We start from the raw sequence: 23,956 nt of genomic DNA on the forward strand, positions 1-23,956 counted from the left end.
TCTTTTTTTTTTTTTTTTTGGTCAGTTGAGTCAATGGTTTGTCAATTTTAGTTAATTTTTTTTTTTTTTGACAGGCAGAGTGGACAGTGAGAGAGAGACAGAGAGAAAGGTCTTCCTTTTGCAGTTGGTTCACCCTCCAATGGCCGCCACGGTAGGCGCGCTGCGGCCGGCGCACCGCGCTGATCTGATGGCAGGAGCCAGGTGCTTCTCCTGGTCTCCCATGGGGTGCAGGGCCCAAGCACTTGAGCCATCCTCCACTGCACTCCCTGGCCACAGCAGAGAGCTGGCCTGGAAGAGGGGCAACCGGGGCAGAAACCGGCGCCCCGACCGGGACTAGAACCCAGTGTGCCGGCACCGCAAGGTGGAGGATTAGCCTAGTGAGCCGCGGCGCCGGCCTATTTTGTTAATTTTTTAAGAAAGCTCTTCATTTACTGATCCTTTGTTTCAATTTTATTTATTTCTTCTCTATTTTAATTATTTTTTTCCTCCTAGTAATTTGGGGTTTGGTTTGTTGTTGTTTCTCTGAAGTCCTTGAGATGCAGTGGTAGTTCATTTATTTGGTGACTTTCCAATTTCTTGATGTAGGCACCTATCATCATAAACTTCCCTCTTAACACTGCTTTTGCTGTACACCATAAGTTTTGATATGATGTGTTGTCATCTTCATTCATTTCCAGAAATATTTTTATTTCTCTTTTGATTTCTTCTATGACCCACTGTTCATTGAAGAGCATGTTTTTTAGTCTCCATGTGTTGGCATACATTCTAGAGTCCATTGAGATCAGAGAAGATACATGGTATGATTTTGATTTTTTTTTAATTTGCTGAGGCTTTCTTTATGGCCTAGTATGATTTATCCTAGTATATAGTCTATCCTAGAGAAAATTTCACACTGATGATAAGAATGTGTATTCTGCAGCTATGGGATGAAAATATCTGTAGATATTGGTTAGGTCCATTTGGTCTATAGTTTTGATTAGCTCTGTTGATTTTCCTTTTGGATGATGTATCCAGTGTTGAAATTTGGCTGTTTAAGTCCCTCATACTGTATTGGAGTCTATGTCTCCCTTTAGATCTATTAGCATTTCTTTTAAATAACCAGGCATCCTATAATTGGGTGCATATACATTTATTATAATCACATCTTACTGTTGAATTTATCCCTTAATCATTACATAGTGCCCTTCTCTGAATCTTTTAATAGTTTTTGTGTTAAAATCTATTTTGTCTGATATTAGGATGGCTGCAGCTGTCATTTTTTGCTTTCTGTTAGCATGGAATAATTTTTTCTATACTTTCACTTTCAGTCTGTTTGTGTCCTTGTCGGTGACATGTATTTCTTGTGGCAGCAAATGGATAAGTCTTGCATATTAGTCCATTCAGCCAATTAGTGCCTTTTTACTGGAAAGTTGAGACCATTTATATTCCAGGGGACTATTGATAAGTAATGACGTGGCCCGGCCATTTTTTCCATAAATATTCCTATTGTTTAGTTTGGATTTCTTCTGTACTTTTACTAGATTTTTTGCCTTCCCATTCTTTCATAATGATGTTTTTCTTTCTGTGTTTCTGTGTGTAGCATGTCCTAAAGCACCTTTTTTATGACTGGATGAGTGTTGGCAAATTATTTCAACTTCTCTTTGTTATGGAAAGTCTTTTATTTCACCTTCATTCATAAATGAGAGCTTTTCAGGATACACTACTCTGCATTGAAAGTTATTTTCTCTTAAGGCTTGGACTATTTCTTGCCACTTTCTTCTAGCACGTGGGCATCATCTGAGTTTAATTGGAGATCCTCTGAAAGTAATCTGGTGTTTCTCTCATGCCCATTTTAGGATCTTCTCTTCATGCTTTACTATGGAAAGTTTGACTATATCGTGTTACGTTGAAGATCTTTTCTGTTCATTTCTGTTAGGAATTCTATGTACTTTCTGGACTTGGATGTCCCTTTATTTCTCTAAATTAGGAAAGTTTTCTGTAATTATTTCACTAAATAGCCCATCTAGTCCATCTTTCTTTCCATATCTTTAGGATCTCCTAAGACCAATATGTTGATAGTATCCCATAAATCTCCATCAGTGTTTTTGTTGTCTAACTTTTTGTCTTTTTTTTTTTGTCTGACTGAATGATTTCCAAAGATTTGCCTCCTAGCTCTGATATTATTTCTTCTGCCTCACCAAGTCTATTGCTGAGGCTTTCCACTGCATTATTATTTGATCTATCAAATTCTTCATTTCAAGTATTTCATTTTGATATTTCTGTAAAATTTCAATTTAATGGCAAAAATTTTCATTTATGTCATATATGATTTTCTTTAGTTCATGCATTTGCTTCTGATTCCTTTTGAGTGATCCTATGATTAATTTTTTAAATTCTATTTCTGGCATTTCATCAATCTCTTCATTATCATATATAATTTTTTTTTACCAACAAGCTCTCGCAGGTTTTATTAAAGAAAAAAATTGCATGATTCACTTTTCACCAGTCTGTTCTGGCATGCTTCTAATAATATCAGAATCACCTGGATCAATGATAGAAAGCGTGCATACTCTGTAGTATTTTCCACAAGCTGTGCCCAGTTCAATATTATTGCCATTGTAGTGGTGGACACCAGTTTTGGTCAACATGGCGTAATACTCTATTTCAGATTTCCTCAGGGCCTGGCAGTTGTTGGCGAGGATGACCAGCTTCTCCTTGCCTTGCCTGATCATCTTCAGAGACTGCTTGTACCCCAGCACATATTTTCCACTCTTCATCACAAGCTGGAGCCTAGAGTTGATCGACTCCAGCGACTTTTTTGTCTTCTTGGCGGCCACCATCTTCCTGCCTTAGGTGCGGGACGGCCTCCAACCAAGTGCAGCCACAAAGATCATTATCATATTTTAATATTGAAATGTTGTATTACTTTGGGGGGTCATGGTGTCTTCCTTATTTTTGTTTCTTGAATTTCTGCATTTATTTTCAGACGTTTGCAGAGTTAAGTTTTGCTCCCCCCCCCCCCACGATGGGTTTTATCTTCGAGCTGTGTCTTGTAGGGCTTAGTGAAATGTCTTCACTTTCAGTGAATACCAAACTGTGTGTGGTGGGGGTGCCCAGCAATCTGATCAGTGTTCCAAGGTGGGGCAGTATGCAGGGTAACACCCAAATTGGGTGTGGTTGCTCTCCTATTATGAACAGAAGGTGGAGAAATGCTCACATCTGTTGGTGTGATCACCCCCTCACCTCCTCTCCACCAAGTTGAGCAATGCCCTGGCTTTAGTCCGCAGTGTGTTCAATGCTCATCCACACTGCTGTGTGAACTGCAGAAATGATCTGCACAATCCTCACTGTGTGCACGCTTCCAGCTGCAATGAACTGCCCCAGCAGTTCCAGACTCCTGGGTTTTTCCTGGCCCAATCCCAGTAATTCAATCATGTGAGGAGTGAATCAGTGGATGGAAAATCTCTCTTTTTCTCTGTGCTTTTCAAATAAGTAAATAAATCATTTTTTAAAAAATGATATTTTAATCCTATATCAGGTAGATGAGATGACTATGTTCAATGTATTGAGAATTTCAGTGGGAGTTTGGCGTTATAAATGTTATCTTTCAGGATAAATTCTAAAAAAAAATAAAGCAACAAACATTTTAATACATATATAAGCCTAATATTGTATGTTATAGTTTTGGAAATTAAACATAGAAAACATGTATTCCTTGAGTTCAATGATGGTAGAAGGAAATCAAAGCAAACAAGTGGAACAGTGAACCCTGGGATATGCAGTATACATTACATAGAACACTCATTGAGAGCTTAGTAATAATTGGATATCTGCAGGTGAACTGTGGCTATTAATAGGAAGTTCCAGAGAAGATCTTATAATACTAAAGAGAAAGTTCATCCGTGTGCATTATGAAGAACATGGCATCCAAGTGCTGTGACTTCAGTTCCTCAGAGCTCCAGGACAAATAACACAAGGCTCAAATATAGAAGGAAGCAGCATAAAGGGTAACATACCAAGGCAGGAACCAAACCACAAGTGTATGGGGACAGAGCTAAGACCAGATACTACAGGATGGGACAGAATTGCCAGAAAATGAATTCCCAGTCACAGAGCTTAGACATGAAGTCCAAGCTCAGAGTTGAGCTCAATGCATGGTTGGTTTCATTCTAGGTTCCCTGAGGAACTGAGTTAGAGTCCCTCTGTTACAAGAACCTAAAGCAGAGGATGCTGTTGAGACTGTTGGGGTTTTCAGATAAGTGCATCAGGGGGAGTCACTTTTATATTTAATGTTTGAGTACATAGGAACTATAAACTTAGATCAGTTGCTCAGTAACAGTTTTTGATAAAGTATTTTTAATTTCTTATGATATAAAACGAATTATGCATTAGCATGGTCCACAGCTCTCTTGCATGGATGTTAAAAGGAGTAGTTATGGTAAAAGATAGGGTTCACATAAACCTGATGAGATTGCCCTGCTAGCTTTTGGCAGGATCTTCCTGCAGATCTGCCATCTGAAGCAGAGGGAATGGTGTCTGTCGATGGGCTCCTGTAATTATTTAAGCTGCCTTTCATTTTTTCCACCTTTGTTCATGTTTTGAACAGTTAATTTATTTGAGCAGTAATTTAGATACTGTACAATATGCTTTTAAAAAACAAAAGTGGATATCAGTAAAAAAGATATGAGGTATAGGGTCAGAGAGAACGTGAATTAAATCCTGATTCTCCCTCTTACTAGTTAGGCAATTTTGTACATGTTACAAAATCTCTGTGAGGCTCAACTTTCTTATCTGTTTGAGTTTAATGCTAATATCTTCCTCCTGGAGTTATTTTGTGAGGACAAAAATTACATGATATGCCATAAGCAAAAAGCATGCTTTTTATAAATAAATGATAGTAATTATTACATTCCTATTGACCTTGAGTTTTCTACTAGTCTTTATCTTTACTGTTTTTTTTTTCCTTTAACGTGTCAGAGCAAATCATTTCACTAACTTATTTAATTGACCAAAATAAGTCCATCTCTGAAAAACATTCTTTCTGTAAATGTCTCTCTTCCACAACCTAAGTGTTCAGGTAGATGCCAAAGTCAGTCAGGTGCATCTTTCACCAGACCAGTGTTTTTCGGTTGAATCAGTGCCCCTTCATCTCTGCTTTCCATTCCTATTGCTTGTATCTAGTGTCTAGTGTATAGGTCACTCAGTGTGCCTGTTCAGGGTGTGTCTCCATGTTTATAGCCCCATCCTCTCTTTGTGTAACTTTCTAAAAGCATAGCTCAAATTATTTAATTCCTCAGCATCAAAAACTTCAATTCCACCTTTGCCAACAGAATAAATTCCAGTCTTTGAGGTGGTCTTTGTGGTCGTTTAAATTATCTTTTCTTCTTATTTTCACCATATCATCTCCTAATCTATATTTCCTAGAGATCCCAAACACTCTTGGCTTTACATATACTTAAATATTCTTACAGCTTTTTTGTTCCTTTTAAAAAAATTCATTTGTATTTTTATTGGAAAGGCAGAGAGAAAATCTCCCCTCTGTTGGTTAACTCCTCAAATTCCCAGGGCTGGGCCAAGCTGAAGCTTGGAGTGTGGAACTCAATCTGGGTCTCCCATGTGAGTGGTGGGGATTCAACCACTTGAGCCATCACCTGCTGTCCCCAATGGTGCACATTAGCAGGAAGATGGAATTAGCAGTAGAGCTGGGACACTGCAATATGGGATCTGAGCATCCCAGGCAGCATCTTAACTGCTGTGACAAGCAGCTTCTCCCCTTTGTGTTCTTTTGTCATTATTCTTCTATTTCCATAGAAATAATATTTTCCCCTTAGGATTGAGTACATTTATTTCCACCTCACTAACTGTTGGTGAAGATTTAGTATCAACACATCCCAGAAGCTTTCTTTAAAAATATTCTTTTAAATATATTTTGAAAGTTAGAGTTACGGAGAGAGGGAGAAACAGAGAGAGAGAGAGAGAGAGAGAGAGAGAGAGAGAGAGAGAGAGAGAGAGAAGGAAGGAAGAAACAGAGAGCCCTTCCATCTGCTGGTTCACTCCTCCAAATGGCTGCAAATGTTGCAACTAGGCCGTTCCAATGTCAGGAACTTCTTCCGGGTCTCCCAGTTGGGTGCAGGGGCCCATTTTCTGCTGCTTCCCCAGGCTCATTAGCAGGGAGCTGGATTGGAATTCGGGCAGCCTGGAATCAAACCAGGGCCCATATGGGATGTCGGCACTGCAGGCGATGCCTTTATCTGCTTTTACCCAAAGTGCCAGCCTCTGCTTTTCAAAAAAGTTTTCAAAAGAAACTATCACATCACAAAGTTTATCAAACAAAAAAAAATGAAATTAGATCATGCTATTAACATTTTATATGACAAGTTTATATTTTATCATATTAATACATTTGAATGCTTAATATCTACAGAAGTTTCACTTATATCTTATCATAAATATTTTACATGACATATTTCAAAACCATTTAACTCAACCATGAAATGTTCAAACCCATTTTGACATCAGTTACCTATCACAGTAAATCTAACTGCAAAACATGTTATGTGAAATACGGTGAAAGAGCCACTCTATGTCAAGCCACAGGATTATAAAGAAAAAACGAGTAACATAGCATGTTAAATATTGGTTCAGACACAAATATCTCTTTGAATAGGTCTGTAAGGTATAACTTTCACTGCACATGTGCACACCACATGAGCACGTGAAAGTGCATAGGGAAGTGTAACGAACATTGCACTTTCCAAATAAAATCACTACAATATGTATTCCTGCAACTATTACAAATCTAATTTTTTTTCAACTCATAGCATTGAAGATATTTAAATGAATCAGTTTATGTATCTAAAATAAATTAGATTACTTGTTCTCTGCTTACCTTTTGGATTTAGAATGTAAACATGTTTGCAAACACACTTTTATATAATGCTTAGTTTTTATAATCAAAGTAATTAAAACGCTAATTAACAGCATAGATGGTTTAACTATTGAAAGACATGAGTAAGAGTGGTCCAGTTCTATAATACTGCCCTTAAAATTATAACTACCTTGACTTTATTTGCAGGTATGCTGTCAGATTAAGTATATCCTTGTTTCATTTTTTTCACACTTTAAACCCATCCTACTAAGAAAACCATTCAGTAGCAGTGTTTTCCCCTTAGGATTGAGTACATTTGTTCCCACCTCACTAGCTGTTGGTGAAGATTTAGTTTGCCCAGCCAAATCAGTCACAGGAGAACCTCCTTGCTCTTTTCTGTGCAGACTACGGGCAGTGTCAGCTTCTCTCTGTTGAATGAGCAGATCTCTAATATTTCCACCATCTTCACTTGTGCTGAACCCAGATGATAGAGAATTCAATGTTTAAACAGTTTGAGCTGAGCTTAAAAATCTTTGAGTTTTTAAAAATCCAAATAAGAGGTAACTATGATATATAACATGACAAGTTTTCTTCCTCCCCTTCCCCTTCCTCTCCTTCTCCCTCCTATGCATTTATTAAATTAGATACAAATTCCAGTAGTTTTTACTATGTAAAATGTGAAATTGGGCAGCTGTATTTGCAACACTAATTTGGTATAATAGAAAGAAAAATGTGCTTGCTTGTGTCTAAAATAATTTCACATTTTCCTCCACTTCTTTTTTTTTTTTTTCAAATGGCCAATTTCTTACAGATTCCACTTTACCTGAAAATATTTATGAATAAAGCTATGTAAACATGCTGGAGTTACACAAATTGATGTACTAATGTACCAAAAATCACTCATCAAACAAACCAGTTTCAATCTAAATGAAAAGTTATAGATCCATTGGCTACTTCTAAGTACATTGTTAGTGTTATTACCCTCAAAAAGAAAATTGTTATTGATGGTGATGAGTGCAAAAAAATCAATACAAAATGTTTCGTTTTGCAAGTGAAATAAATCAGGTGTGTAGTACTCTCAATGTGTTAAACATTTACTATTTGGGGCAGATATCTCTATCTCCCTCTCTCTTTCTCTCTCTCAATGTCAATGTTATTTTCTGCCCAAGTTCTTAATGTTTTATCTGATAAAATACAAAGAGTAAGTAAGTCTTTCAAGTTGACAAACCTCTCCCTTTGTCTATATGTATATACAGACACCATATACACACATACAAACCTGGCATACGTACTGGTATGAATGTACCTCTATAGGGGTAGATATATAAAATAGCCACATTTTTCATATTCTGCAATACAATAAATAAAGCTTTTTCAGGGTGACTAAGCTATGTTCTCTTCCACTCTTAGTAATCAAAATTATGTTCTTGTTATTGCAGACTCCAGAAAATCATTTTTCAATGTTCCAATTGGGAACAAACTATACCAGGCTCATCCTGGATGATGTTAAGGAGGAATACTTGTGAGGAAAAGAATGTTTGTTGAAAAATAACCAAATAATCATGGAAAATTTTAAATGAAAAATCAGAAATTTCAAGTGGACTATTTTTATCACTTATTCAGGTTATATACTTATGTCTACCACCCAGTATGCTCTAATACCTATGCATAAAATCGAAAGAGGATACCCTACAGAAATCATATGCTCTGAAACATGTATATGAGGAGAAGATGCCTGACTAAGACAGTTTCTACTTCAGCACTGCACTGATGATGGCTGGAGACTGTGACAACAGTTGTCACAAATCTGACTGCAAAACAAATACAGATAAATACATGGGTTACAAAACTGAGTGATCTTAGTAAGCTCAAAATCAGTGCATGCCATCCACCTTAATGGCCTGTTGCTTCTCCCAAGAAAATCAAGAGGATACCAGAACATACTTGTTCCTGCTGCTCCGTTGTGTCTCTTGGCTAATGCACAAAGGAGCAATGACTCACTTTAAGGTGTTTACACCTGGTGAATGCAGACTGGAAAATGAATCTAGCAAGTAGAATGTTCCATGTTCTACTAGTGGAACTGGCAAAGCTCAAGCCAACTTGGAACTAGGAGTATTGTCTTTTAGATCTTAGTGGAAGCCAAAGGTAGGGTTTCTGGCCTCTTATGAGAGGGAAATGCATTTCAAAATAAACTAGCAGAAAATTCAGGAAATCTGATTTAATCATAGTATTTACGTAACGTGCTTATTTTAAATTTTAAAACAGCGTAAAAGAAGAAACTAGACCGAGGATCTCCCTTGGGATCCTAGCCTAGTAAGTATTCATTGAATAAATGAATAAATAATACTAGGAACTAAAAAGCCAAGAAGAAGCAATTCTCTCTCATTGACCCTTTGTCTCTCAATCCCTCCTGCAAATATCTCCTGAGTTCTATCATGAGATCATTTCTTTGTATTTCCCTCTGGCAGGGATTTGATTTATTTCCATTACTTCAACTTCCTCTTATAAGGCAATTTCTCCCAAATTTGTGTATTAACATTGACATTTCTCTTTTGTTTTAAGCTCCTTTGCATGTTTCTGTTTTGACAGTTTATGGATTACCAAATATACTTCATATTTCACAAAGTCATGAACCGAAATGATCAAGACTAAAGGAGAAACTACAATTTGACCAGACCACTAGACAGTGATGTTACTTTGTACAAGAGCACACAGAAAACAAGAATAACCCCAATAAAAACAGCAAGCCGTTGAAGAGAGATGGAGACTTTCCAATACATAAAGAAATATCCCAGAAAACATAGGATTTGGCCTGGAAATGGGAAAGGTGATTTCATTGTGGTGAAAAAAGAGAAAGCGCTGAGTCTGCTGCATTATAGAAACACTTCCAAGTTGGTGGACAGCCCTATTGTAAACACAAGCAAGAAAGAGCAGGTGGCCCACAGCAGCCTAGGGGATGGATGTCCTGCACAGTACTGTATTCAGCTGTGGTCCTGCCCAGCACATTGTTTCAGGGTTGCTTTTTTGTAGTAGGAAATGTCAACATGCTGGGAAAATTTACTTAAGAAGCAAAGCAAATTTTGCACTACTATGGCAGACACCCTACTTAAGCAACAGAGTACAGACTAATATGCATTACAGACTTTCCATGAAGCAGAACAGATAGGAGTTCTAACTCTTTGCAAAAAAAATTTCCAACTACAAATTATACCAGCTTCTCTAATTCAAATGAGCCCCAGTGGAAACTTACGATCATATCCTTCCAGACATGTAGCTCCTGATTGGTACCTTTCCTGGATTAACAACACCACTTTCATCCAGGCTTGAAGTAATGCAGCAGCAATAGCGACAACCAGTATTTGAGAATCTGGAGTTTGACCAGGATTGATTCCCAGCAATACCACTGTTCACTCATGAATCAATCATTTAATGTTTATAGTCAATATTGACATGTATTGAAATGAAATGCTGACACTTAATATTTTTGTTGTTAGCATGAAGTAAAATGAAAATATATTGTTGCAATACATCTTTTAAAGCTTGCTAAACAGTAGCCATTATTAAGTTAATCTTCAGTATCACTTCATCCCCTACATGACTTGAAGCACAGTGCATAATTTGCTCTGCTTCCATGACAACAGTAGCCCCCATCCTCATTGTGTCTCCTGAACTATGACAAAAGGTATGTAGCTTGTCTTTCCACAATGACTTCATTATTTCTTATATTACCCTTAGAAATATAATCTAACACGGTACTCCTCTGCTCATGTTTTGTGCAATAGTAAAATGAAATATGCTTGACAGCAAAAATCCAAACCAAATGACAAATACTCTATCTAGATTATATTTATGTACATTACTTTTTTCTATGTAAAGCCACTGAAAGTTTTATTTTCAAAATGTGTCCTTTTTTGCTTTCAAAATCAGAGTGAAATAATAACTTCTTTTTAAAGCAAGTTATTAAAATACAATTAAGATTTCCAGATGTCTCCTGAGATTTAAACCAGATGGTTTTGAAATATATGAAACTATACTTAGCTCTATGGTACTCTTTTATCTTTTCATTAATAGTATCAAGTGACAAGAACCAAGGTTTGAAAACACAGAATGAACAAGGGTGTTAAAACTGACCTACAGACATATCTTCCATATATTCCTCTTCATCTTTCAGGTTTTACTCCCTCCAACATATGCATAAGCAAGCTTATATATTCACATTAGTTAAATACACATTGTTGCCATCTGGAAAAAAAATGATTCCAATACCCAAGGGTATTGGCTCTCTCTTGCAATAGAATTAACCAGGTAAAGTGTGATAGATTACAATGTGGGATATCATTCATAAACATAATTATATAAATTTATCTAAATTTTATTTACTATAAGGACCAATGGAAGGTTCAAAAGTAATGTTAACCTATTCTTTTTTTTTAACTTTTATTTAATGAATATAAATTTCCAAAGTACAGCTTATGGATTACAATGGCTTCCCTCCCCCAATAACTTCCCTCCCACCCGCAACTCTCCCTTCTCCCTCTCCCTCTCCCCTTCCATTCACATTGATTCATTTTCAATTCTCTTTATATACAGAATATCAATTTATTAAGTAAAAATTTCAACAGTTTGCATCCACATAGAAACACAAAGTGAAAAATGCTGTTTGAGTACTAGTTATAGCATTAAATCACAATGTACAGCACATTAAGGACAGAGATCCTACATGAGGAGTAAGTGCACAGTGACTCCTGTTGTTGACTTAACAAATTGACACTCTTGTTTATGGCATCAGTAATCACCCTAGGCTCATAGTTTAGAGAATATTTAAGTAAAATTGTATGAATTCAATTGAAAGAAGATATTTTTAAAAGTTGAAAAAATATATTTATGAATGAACATTTACAAATGTTATAGTGCAGTCGGTTATGCCACTGCCTGCATCACCAGTACCCCATGTGGATACTGATTTGAGTCCTGGCCACTCCACTTCTGTTCCAGCTCCCTGATAAGGCACCTGAAAAACCAGCAGAAGATAGCACAAGTACTTAATGGACAATATGCTATAGATTACATTTCAGTACAAATGCTCATCATAGGTAGTTCTTGCAAATATTTGCTCTATTGGTACGTAGATAAAACAGATAATTTATCATTATGGATTATGGTAATCTGTTAGTATATGCGCATTAACTAATATAGCTTGATATCTTTAACAATAAGGGGTACACTTTAATCACAATGATGTTTTGATGAGTGTATGCTGTTTTCTTGTTTTAATTTGTGATTCTTTAATGGCATATGGCATTGAATATTTCTTTGTATGATTATTTGCTTTTTTGTATATCCTCTAGGTGACATGCTTGTTCAAGCCTTTTGCCCACTCTTTAACTGAACTCTTTGCTTATATATTGTTGAGTTTTAAAATTTTGAATAGGGGGCCAGCACTGTGGCATAGCAAATTAAGCTGCTGGCTGCAGGGCTGGCATCCAATATGGGCATGGGTTCATATCCCAGCTGTTGTACTTCTGATCCAGTTCCCTGCTAAAATTTTGGATAGCAGCCCCTTATCAGATATTTGAAATATTTTCTCTTGTTATATGGCTCATCTTCTCCTTCTGACAACATCTTCTGCAGAGCAGAAGTCTTTCATTTTCACAGAGTCTGGCTAATTGCTTGTATTTTAGAAATTGTGAATTTGGTGTCAAATCTAAAAAGTCATTGCTGTAATCAAAGTTATCAACATTTTCTCTAAAGTTATCTTCTGACTATTTCACTTTTGAGGGATGTTACTGTAAAACGTGTTCTTTTTAAGTCTTAACTTCAACTTGCCCATTATTAGTATATAATTAACTTTTCAATAAAGGTGCTTGATATGTGTATATTAATCCAACATTCTACAGTCTTGCTAAAATATCTTATTAGTTTTAAGGGTTTCTGTCAATTCTTTGAATTTTTCTGTAGAAATGTCATCTCAAACAAAAGTAGTTTTATTTCTTCCCTCCCAGTCTATACTCCTTCTATTTCCTTTCTTTGCCTATTGCATTAGTTAAAACTTCCAGTAAAATGTTGAAAATTAGTGGGGAGAGGGGATATCTACACCTTATTCATGTCCTGGAGGACAGATTCTAGTTCCTCACTGTGAAGTATGATGTTAGGTATAGGAGGTTTTGTCAGTGTTCTTTATCAAGGTGAGAAAACTGTCTTCTATTCCCAGTTTACTAAGAGCTTTTATCACAGATGCTGTTAGATTTGGTTCATTTCTCTTTTTTATTAATATTAATAGTATAATTTATATAATATAGTGTATGTTGCATATAATAACTTATATTTATATTAATTTTGTGTGTTATTTATATATTATTTTATATTCTTGTGTTAATCTATTATTTATATATTATTTTATATTAATATGATCATGTGAAGTTTTCCTTTCTCTAGCCTATTGATGTGTTATATTGATTACATTAATTGACTATTGAAAGTTGAATCAACATTGCCAGCCTGGGTCATGTTGCATGATACTTTGTATCATTCTTGTGTTCTATTTATTAATATTTGTTGAAGATTTTTGCATCTATGCTTGTGAAAGATAATGATGAATAGTTTTCTTTATTTGTAATTCCTTGGCTGATTTGGGCATATGTTGATCTTACTGAATTGAGATGGAAATTATTACATTTTCTTATATTTTCTGGAAGAGATTTTAAAGAATTTGCATGATCTCTTCCTTAAATGTTTCATAGACTTTATCAGTGAATCAATCTGGTCCTGATAATTTCTGTTTAAGAAGATTATTAATTATTTCGTCAATTTATTTAATAGTTCAGACATATTCAAATTGTCTATTTCTTCTTCTGTGAGTTTTGGCAAATTGTATCCTTCAGATACTTAAACTATTCCATCTATGTTATCAAATATGTGAGCTTGGAATTGTCTATAATATTTCTTCATGTGTTTTTAGTGTCCATGGATTCCATAGTCCCTTATTTTATTTCTGTTATTAATATTTTGTATTATAGTTATCTTAAATCCTTTGCCAGATAATTACAAAATGTATGGTCACGTTTAAGTCTGGGTCTTCCATGTTCTTTGTCTATTGAAATGTTAGAGCTTTTTCTCTTTGTTTTCTTGTAATGTTTTGTTGACAGATATGCTGTAATGTATCATAGCAACAAAATTAACAGTTGTTAATGTGAGTTCTTAAATTAAACATGCTAGAAGTTGGGCTGTGTTTAATGTTTGTTGTAGCTATGTTCCAGAGGCTTTAATTTCCTCTACTCACCTTGTGTTGTAACTCTCTTGCAGATTTGGTGCATCCACGGGTACTTTATCTTAAAAAGAATAGTTACATTTTGTGTCTTTTTCAGCTGTAATCCATTATTATTATATCGAATCTCTGTTGGTGTGGTGGTAAGTTGTGCTGAGGGAAAACTTTCTGCAATTGCATCATTCAATCTACTTGTGCCCTAGGAGACTCTCTTTTTTTAAGTTAAAGACTTATTTATTTATTTATTTGAAAGTCAGAGTTTCAGAGATCTTCCATCTGCTAGCTCACTCCCCAAATGGCCACAATGGCTGGGGCTGGGCTATGTCAAAGCTCATAATCCAGGAGCTTCTTCTGGATCTCCCACATTGGTGGCAGCAGCCCAACCACTTGAGCTATCTTCCACTGCTTTCCCAGGTCATTGGGAGGGAGCTAGATGGGAAATGGAGCAGCCAGGACATGAACCACCACCTATATGGGATACTGGCACCGTAGGTGGCAGCTTTGCCCACTGCACCATAATGCACCATGGTTTTGACTTTCAGAGGTGATTTCCCCTCCTTCGCTGATCTAGGGAAATTAAGAGAAGCTGAAGTAGGAAAAATGCCCTTCCCCCATGTGGAATAAGATCTGGTAGAGTCTTTCCCCTAAAGAGGATATGTATGTTGTACTTATGTTGTGGAAAATGATCTGGTATGGTTCCCCATGATGACTCCCCTCCATCCTCCCAAACCTACCAGGGATCTTTGCTGGTTATTCATGACCAGATTACTAAAGGTAGAACTCATAAATGTGTAAGAACACCCTTACCACTACATTCCAGAGGATATTCTCACTTTCAAGGTAGTCAGCCTCTAGCAATGCATCAATATTGCCATTAAGTGTTCCTATGAATACAGAGATCCAGGGACTTCTGCTCCAGGAAGCAGTGCCTGGCTATGACTTTCTGGATTTGTGTCTCTCCAGATTGTGGGATATTAGTTGGTCCTGTGATAGCAACTATTCTTTGGTTCCAAGATCAGTCACTGACTTTCACTTTTTTTTTTTTTCTTTTTCAAGTTGTAAGAATGGGGCAACACTGATGATATCTAAGCTCTTTACAAACCTGAGCTGAAACCAGAAGTCCACAGTGAAGTTGTTACTTCTCTTCAACATACAGAAACATGAAGAACTTAAAGCAACAGCAACAACAAAATTTATTAAATATCCACTTTGCCTTAGAACTACTCTAGTTTCTGTATAATAATCTTGAGCACAAATGCATGGAAAGCAGCCAGTGTTTCATTATAACTTTCAGTCCTTGGTCCTTTTCACCTGACAAGGTTCTAACAGAGAAAAAACAGAGCAGATAAAATTCTTGATTGCATATAATTTATCAACCAATTTTAAACAGAAGCTCTTTGGAGTTGCATAGAGGGCATAATGTAGATATTGCAAGATCCTTTATTTTGTAATAGGGATATCTGGATTTTAAGCTCACACTTTTTTTTAAGTTAGCAAACTGCCTATCTTTATTTTTGTTTTGTTGGCTACTTATAACTGTGAGTCATTCCCTCCAAAAGATATAGACCTATAGTATTACAAGATAAATTATATTGAGATAAGAAATGAAACCTGCCGCTTTCACATTTATTGAAATCTGTGCTACTAATCATTTGGGACATTAGCTAATTTTGCTTCAATGGAATCAGTTACTCATTTATTCTATTCTATAAGTACTTGTCAACAGCAGCTTTATTCAGTTCTATTTTAGCTGTTATAACAATAATCATTAAGAAAATAAAAAAGTAAAATGCAAACTGGGAGAGAGTATTTGTAAAACATTTGATTAAGTATTTGTATGCAAAATATATAAGTAATCCTTAAAAATGCAGTAATAAGAAGACTAAAAACCCAATTAAAGATTGGGAAAAAGTCCCAATTAGACATGTTACCAAAGGAAACAAGGAAGTGACAAATAAATATAACATAAAGCTGATCAACATTATGAGATTTTTTTTCCATTAGGAGATTGCAAAATAAAATGACAAAGAAATACCGTTACACACCCTTTAGAATTACTGAAACATTTTAAAAAATAGAACAAAATACAAAACGAAACACAACAAAAGTCAATACCAATTGCTGGCAAGTATGCACACATGTTAATGGAAATAAAAACATGTTACAGTCACTCTGGAAGACAGTTCAACAATTTCTTAAATTTTTATCATAAGACCCAGCAACCACTCTATTAGGCATTTACCCAACTTTTATGAAAACTTATGTCCATATAAATATCTTCATATGAATTTTTATACCAACACTATTCAGAATACCAAATACTGAGTACTATCAAAATGTGAATGGAGGGGCTGGTGTTGTGGCCTAGCCTGTTCCTATGGGCAATGGCTCCTCTCCTGGCTGCTCCACTTCTAATCCAGCTCCCTGCTAATAACCTAGGAAAAGCAGCAGAAGATGGCCCAAGTGTTTGGGGCCCTACTACCCTCATGAGAAACCTGGAAGAAGCTCCTGGTTCCTGACTTAAATTAATCTTAAAAAAAAAAAAAAGTGAATAGATGGTGCCGACGCTATGGTGCAGCAGGTTAATGCCCAGTTCTGTGGTGCTGGCATCCCATATGGACACCAGTTCAAGTCTTGGCTGCTCCACTTCTGATCCAGCTCTCTGCTATAGCCTGAGAAACAGTGGAAGATAACCCAAGTTCTTGGGTCCCTGTGCCCACATGGGAGACCCAGAAGAACTTCCTGACTCCTGGCCTCAGATCAGCTCAGCTCTGGCCATTGCCATCATTTGGGGAGTGAACCAACAGATGGAAGACTCTCTCTCTCTCTCTCTCTCTCTCTCTCTGGCTCTGCCCCCTGTGCAACTCTGTCTTTCAAATAAATAAAATAGTAATAATAATAATAATAATAATAATGAATTGATCCATACAATAGAATGTTACTCAATCAGAAAAAGAAATGTTATCAAACCATGAATAGAGGTGAACCAAATGAATTTTACTATGTGACAGAGCCCAGTCTGAAAATGCTATATACTATGGTAATTACAATTATATTTTGTAAGGAAGTAAAATTACAATGAAATTAGAAAATTGGTGATATCTAGCATTTCAGTGAGAATTAAGGAAGTTGAATAAATGCAACAGAGGATTTCTTAGGACAAATCATTTATTCTGTATGACATTCTAATGTTGTATGCATGACACTATGTGCTTTTCAAAGCCTGGGAAACTTCATAGCACTAGAGTGAATCTTAATATGTGGAAATTTGTAAAAATCACATAAGAAGCTGGAGAAAACCAGGATGAAATACAGAACACGACAAAATAACCTCATTCTATTAGCAATGCATGAAACAAACTCACAGACAAGTGGTTTCTAAAACTATCAACATTATTATGTGGATCCTGATTCATGTCACAATGATGTCAATTTTGATTGATATGTCTTTTAACCACAGTTTTCAGTGACTATGAATTTAAAATTATTTTGTCTTTCTATAATGTTTTTCTTTAATTATTGTTAAATGTTTAACAAAACATTGTTAAAGCCTTTGTTTTAGTGATGCTTTTCATTTTAAATCCTATTTTATCTGATGTTGATATAGTCACACTATTGTTTTTTAAATTGGTGTTACTTAGTCTTATCTTCATAATTTTACTTTCATCATTATTTTACTTTTACATTTACATTGACACTTCTTAAATCTAAAAAGCTTTAATTGATTGCTCTATATTTAAGGTAATTACTATGTATTTAATGCAAATATGATGTTATAAGGGCACTTTATTTTAGGGCATATATAATAGCACATATTATATATGTTCTATGCTTTTTAATTGATAAAGTACTTATGACTATTATTCCATTATCTTTCCTGTATTTGTTTGTTTGGAATTTATAAGAATTTTCATTTTTTCTTTTGTAATAATCTTTGTCATTATACATATAATATGTATTTTTTACTTAAAAGTGATATTTCTGATCTTCACTTTCTTTCTTTTCCCCAAGAAAAAGGACCTTAGAAACTGTTACTCCCTGTGTTTCTCTGCTGATGTGGATAAGAGTAATTATAGGAGTTTGACTGATAATTTAGACATCGTCAAAATATTGACATTATAGCTGTATTTATTCAATGTCTGTGCAGCTTCACATATATTTTTCACTTTTTGGTTTTGTTCTTTTTTTTTTTTTTTTTTGCTCTTCATGTGATGCTGTTCTCTTAGCTCAGAGAGTTCTCGTATGCCTAAGAATATCCTTTAGCATTTCTGTTACTGATGATTTCCTAGTGGAAATTTCTCAGCATTCATTTGTCGTCAGTTACTTTATTTTGTCTTCATTACAGGAAAATATTTTTGTTGTCTTACTTGATGGGTTGGCTACAGTTATCTTCCTACTGTTTTTGTCTGTGGCATTGTTTGAAAGCCATTTGTTGGCCTATCGTTCCTTTGAAGTAATTTATTTCTAGCACTCTTCAGATTTTTTTCTTTGCTAATTTTCTGTGCATCATTATAAAATAATGGAGTGTGATTATTTTTCTATATCCTAGTGAGGAATTTGTGGCCAGGATGTTTTTCATCTGTTCTGGAATGTCATAAGCCATTATATTTGAAAATATTGGTTTGCCATTTTCATTTTTTTCTTTCTAGAATCTATTTAAATATATCTTCTTGGTACATCTTGGATATCTTCAAATGCTTTTCCATATTGGACTTTTTGTTATTCCACATCTTTGACATATCTTCCAATTCATTAATTCTCCTTTCAGTCATCTTTTAAAACAATGACATTATTGATTTTTCAGTGCATTTATTTGCTATTTATTGAAATACAAAATGTTTCTTTATTAAATTCCCAGCTAATTTTTTTTTTAATTTATTTGACAGATAGAGTTAGAAAGTGAGAGAGAGAGACAGAGAGAAAGGTCTTTCTTCCATTGGTTCACTCCCCAAATGGCCACTATGGATGGCGCCATGCCGATCCGAAGCCAGGAGCCAGGTGCTTCTCCTGGTCTCCCATGCGGGTGCAGGGCACAAGTACTTCGGTCATCCTCCACTGCCCTCCCGGGCCACAGCAGAGAACTGGATTGGAAGAGGAGCAACAGGGACTAGAACCCGGCGTCCATATGGGATGCCGGCGCCACAGGCGGAGGATTAACCAAGTGAGCCATGGCACCCGCCCCCTAAAATGTTTAAATTGGCTTTTACTTCCACAAACATAGGAAAGCTGATTTTTAAAAAAGTCTAGATTTTAAAAAAAAACAGGGCCAGTTCTGTGGCCTATCAGGTTACGGTGCCTCCTGCAGCACTGACATCCCATATGGGCACCAGAGTCTCAACTGTTCTACTTCCAATCCAGCTTGCTGCTAATGTGCCTGGGAAAGCAGTGGAGAGTGTCCCAAGTCCTTTAGCCCCTGCACCCACGTCAGAGACCCAGAAGAAGCTCCTGGCTCCTGGCTCCTGGCTTTGGCCTGTCCCAACTCTGGCTGTTGTGGCCATCTGGGTAGTTGAATCACTGGAATGAAGCTCACTCTCTCTAGCTCTCTCTCTATCTGTAACTATGCCTTTCAAATAAAATAAATTAATCTTTAAAAACAACCAACATGTGTAATAAAATAATTCCAATATCTGGAATTATTGGGGGTACATTTCTACTGCATATTGTTTCTGCTTTGCCTGGCAACATGTTGTGTGTTATCATGGTGATCATTATATTTGATAATGTGCTAGGCACAGGGTTTGAAAAACTGCTTTGAAACATAATACGAAGATTTAGATGCATTTTTCGCAGAAGTTCTCCATCTCTTACTTTTTCTCGGGCATCATATGATGCTAGCAGGGTAGGATCAAAGCTGAACTTGGGTTCTGATTCTCCAATTTTCTAGGTCACTCTTTTCAAAATATGAAGCCATTAACGGAGAACTCTCCTCTTCGGAGCAGCTGACTTTAAATATATGTTTTTCTGGTTTGTGACACCACAACAAGAATGGTTCCAACCCTACACAGTCAAAAGCATCTAGTGCAATGACAGAAGGAGTAAGGGTTGGATATAGTTTACCTCCATCCAACTCTCACCACCCCAAGTTTCATGCATTGGATCGCTGGTCTCCAGGGTGTGCTGTGGGTGGTGGTGGGGAATTCAGATGGGGCTTAATTCACTGTTAATTCGATCATTATGAAGTGATGCTCTTCTAAGTGGCTCATTTGGCTCACGGGGGACCCGGTTTGTTCCTATGGTAGTAGTTATTAGAAAAAGAGTGAGATGGGCTTCTTCCTGGTTCTCTTCATGCAAGCTCCCCTCTCGCAATACTCTTGCCACAATGCCATCTACCCTGTTGTGACAGAGCTGAGGGCCCTCACCAGGGTCCAGCAGTAGATGACGGTGCCATGCTCTTGGACCTCCAGAACTGTGAATTAAAAAACAAACAAACAAACAAAAAAACAAAAAAAAACCTTTCTGTCCCTTATAAAGTTCAAAGCATCAGGTATTTCCTTATAGCAACGGAAAGCAGACTAACATAGTGGGAGAGGAGGGACAATTCTTAGGTGGACTTGCCCAGAGCAAGGAAAAAAATGTTGTGCCCTCACCTATGATAGCCTTGAACTCCCCATCTGATCTCACTCCAGCACTCCTGGTTGCTTAATTAACTCTTTGATGCCATCCAGAATCCTTTTAAAATTATTTTTAGGAGGGTTGTTAGAGCAATTTCTCCTTTTGAAGCCAGGAGTTGAATCAAATGAATATGTCATCTCTCATTTCAGGCTGACACATGGCTGACTGCCATTAGGAGTCAGTCCCTGCTCATTCTTCACATCAAAGTCCCTGTGGGGAAATCATCAGGATCAATCCTTTGTGTGAAGAGTTGGTGCTGCTGATGACACAGCTAATTCAAATGTAAGACGAAAACAAGTATTTCTGAAATATAAGTAGGAGTTACCTACTAAGCATGCTTAGATTTTTAAATTGCTCATTGTTTATGTGAAATTCAAATCCCTTTTTCTTTATTTGTTAAACCTGGCAACCTCAGTGGTGGTTGGCAGGACAGAATTTGTTGCAGCAATTAACATGAGATCTAGGTATAGCACATGTTGGAGTCCTGTGGTAATGTTTTCTTCAAGTGAAATAAAAGATCTCAGTATATGAGCATAGGAAGAGTTAGCTAACATAAACTATCGATAATATTCCTCCCTTGCCCATAGAGGCTAAGTTCCACGATTTCCAACAAATGCCTACAACTGGAGATGGTTCCAAATCCTAGATTTCCTGTTTTGCCTATATATAATGCCTATAACAAAGTTTAATTTATAAATTAATCACAGCAAAAGACTCATGTCAACAACTAAAAATAAAACAATTATAACACATTGCCTTGAAAGTGAATGTGAACCCTCAAGTATCTTATGCTAATAACATAGGGGTTACTGGAACTATGAACGACAGCAGTCAATCTAGTAACAGACTGCTACTAAGTGGATTACAGCAAAAGGCACACAGGAAGGGTCTTCAAAATGTTCATGGAAAGGTGGGCCAGCATTATGGTGCAGTAGGTTAGCCAGCATCTTTTATGGGAACTGGTTTGAATACTGGTTGCTCCACTTCTGGGGCAGCTCCCTGCTAATGTGCCTGGGAAAGCAGCAGAAGATGGCCTAAGTGCCTGGGTCTCAATACCCACTTGGGAGACCTGGATGGAGGTCCAGGATCCTGGCTTCTGCCTGGCCCAGCCCGGACTGTTGCAGCCATCAGTGGATAGAAAACCTCTCTCTATGTGTCTGTAACTCTGCCTTTCAAATAAATAAATAAATAAATCTTTTTTTGTTGTTGTTGTTTTTAGAAGAAGGAGCAATGTGCTATTGTCCCACATAAATCATTTTAAAAATTAGATTACTGGAAAGTTCTGGATAAAGATCTGAAATCTTGATGCCATTTCTTGATGCTCAAATAGTTAAAAGTATTCCATGTTATTTCTGGAAAAGTTATATTGAACGTATTTTAAAGCAATTGCTTTAAAGGAACTTTTGCAAAATCACCATAAAAATCAAGCATACAAACCCAATCATTATCCTTCAAATTCCTACTCACTAAGGCTACACTCAGAAGGAATGCTCCCTGACACACAGGACTCACATGGGCTATTTCATTGTATTCAGTGCCTGGATCAACTTCTGTACAAAACTTTCCCAGGGACTGGTGCTATGGCACAGTGGGTTAATGCCTGAAGCACCGGCATCCCATATGGGTGCCAGTTCTAGTCCCAGTTGCTCCTCTTCTGATCCAACTCTCTGCTATGGCCTGGGATAGCAGTAGAAGATGGTCCAAGGCCTTGGGACCCTGCACCCGCGTGGGAGACCGGAAAGAAGCTCCTGGCTCCTGGCTTCAGATCCGCACAGTTTCAGCCATTGCGGCCAATTGGGAAGTGAACCAACGGATAGAAGACCTCTCTCTCTCTCTCTTTATCTGTCTCTCCTCTCTCTGTGTAACTCTGACTCTCAAGCAAAAAATAAATAAGTCTTTAAAAAAAAGACTTATTCCCAAAGAGAAAAATATCATTTGTTTTCCCTGATCGGTGACAACTGAGCGCCAAAGGGGAAACCTGTTAAGTGAAATGGACACTATAAGAAACAATGAACTGATCAGCTCCTGTCCTGACTTTAGATGTACAATGTAATACTTTATCCTTTTTAGTATTTGTTGTTGTTGTTCTAGTACTATTGGTTGAACTCAGTAATTAACACACAATTATTCTCAGGTGTTTAAATTTTAACTGAAAAGTGATCCCTGTTAAATCTAAGAGTGGAAAAAGAGAGGGAGGAGATGAACAATTTGGAACATGCTCAATCGGACTGGCCGCAAATGGTGGAGTTAGAAATGTGCCAGGGGATTCCAACACAATCCCATCAAGATGGCATGTACCAATGCCATTGCACTAGTCCAAGTGATCAATTTCAGCTCACAATTGATAGCTCTGATAGATCTAAGAGTCAAAGAGATCACACAAACAAGACAAGTATCTGCTAATACTAACTGATAGAATCAAAAAGGGAGAGAAAGATCCAACATGGGAAGCGGGATACACAGCAGACTCATAGGATGGCAGATGTCCTAAACAACACTCTGGCCTCAGAATCAGCCCTCAAGGCATTCAGATCTGGCTGAAGAGCCCATGAGAGTATAGCAGGCATGGAAAGCCAAGATATCATGGAAAAAAAAAAAAAGACCTAAATGAATGATCTCTGTGAATGAGATCCCAGTGGAAAGAATGGGGCCATCAAAGAAGGAGGTACCCTTCTCCGAAGGGAGGAGAGAACTTCCACTTTGACTATGACCCTATCGGAATGAGATCAAAGTCAGCGAACTCTAAAGGCTTCCATAGCCCTGGCAACTCATGACTAGAGCCTAGGGAGATTACTGACGCCATGAACAGGAGTGTCAAATTGTTAAATCAGCAACAGGAGTCACTGTGTACTTACACCCCATGTGGGATCTGTCCCTAATGTGTCGTCTAAAGCCAAGTGATGCTATAACTAGTACTGAAACAGTATTTTTATACTTTGCGTTTCTGTGTGGGCACAAACTGATGAGGTCTTTACTAATTATATACTGAAGTGATCTCCTGTATATAAAGAGAATTGGAAATGAAAAAAAAAAAAAAACAACCTGGTGTTAAAATGGAAATGGCATAGAAAATTAATTAATTTGAAAAAAAAATTATGTAGGATCTCTGTCTTTAATGTGCTGTACATTGCTATTTAATGCTATAATTAGTAATCCAATGGTAGTTTTTTCACTTTATGTTGCTATATGGGCAAAATGTTGAAATCTTTACCTAATATATACTAAACTGATCT

The 23,956-nt window shown here is 36.7% G+C and overlaps 1 protein-coding gene across 1 annotated transcript; it reads right to left on the reverse strand.

Annotated features, from left to right (window-relative positions):
* Positions 1-2,462: 2,462 nt before the first annotated feature.
* On the reverse strand, positions 2,463-2,864 carry LOC133765152 (large ribosomal subunit protein eL30-like). Its single transcript, XM_062198782.1, has one exon. It carries the CDS (start codon positions 2,817-2,819, stop codon positions 2,472-2,474), a length of 348 nt encoding a protein of 115 aa, XP_062054766.1. The 5' UTR covers positions 2,820-2,864; the 3' UTR covers positions 2,463-2,471.
* Between the last annotated feature and the right edge of the window lie 21,092 nt (positions 2,865-23,956).

The sequence above is a fragment of the Lepus europaeus genome, chromosome 1, assembly GCF_033115175.1.
Source record: "Lepus europaeus isolate LE1 chromosome 1, mLepTim1.pri, whole genome shotgun sequence".
NCBI lineage: Eukaryota > Metazoa > Chordata > Mammalia > Lagomorpha > Leporidae > Lepus > Lepus europaeus.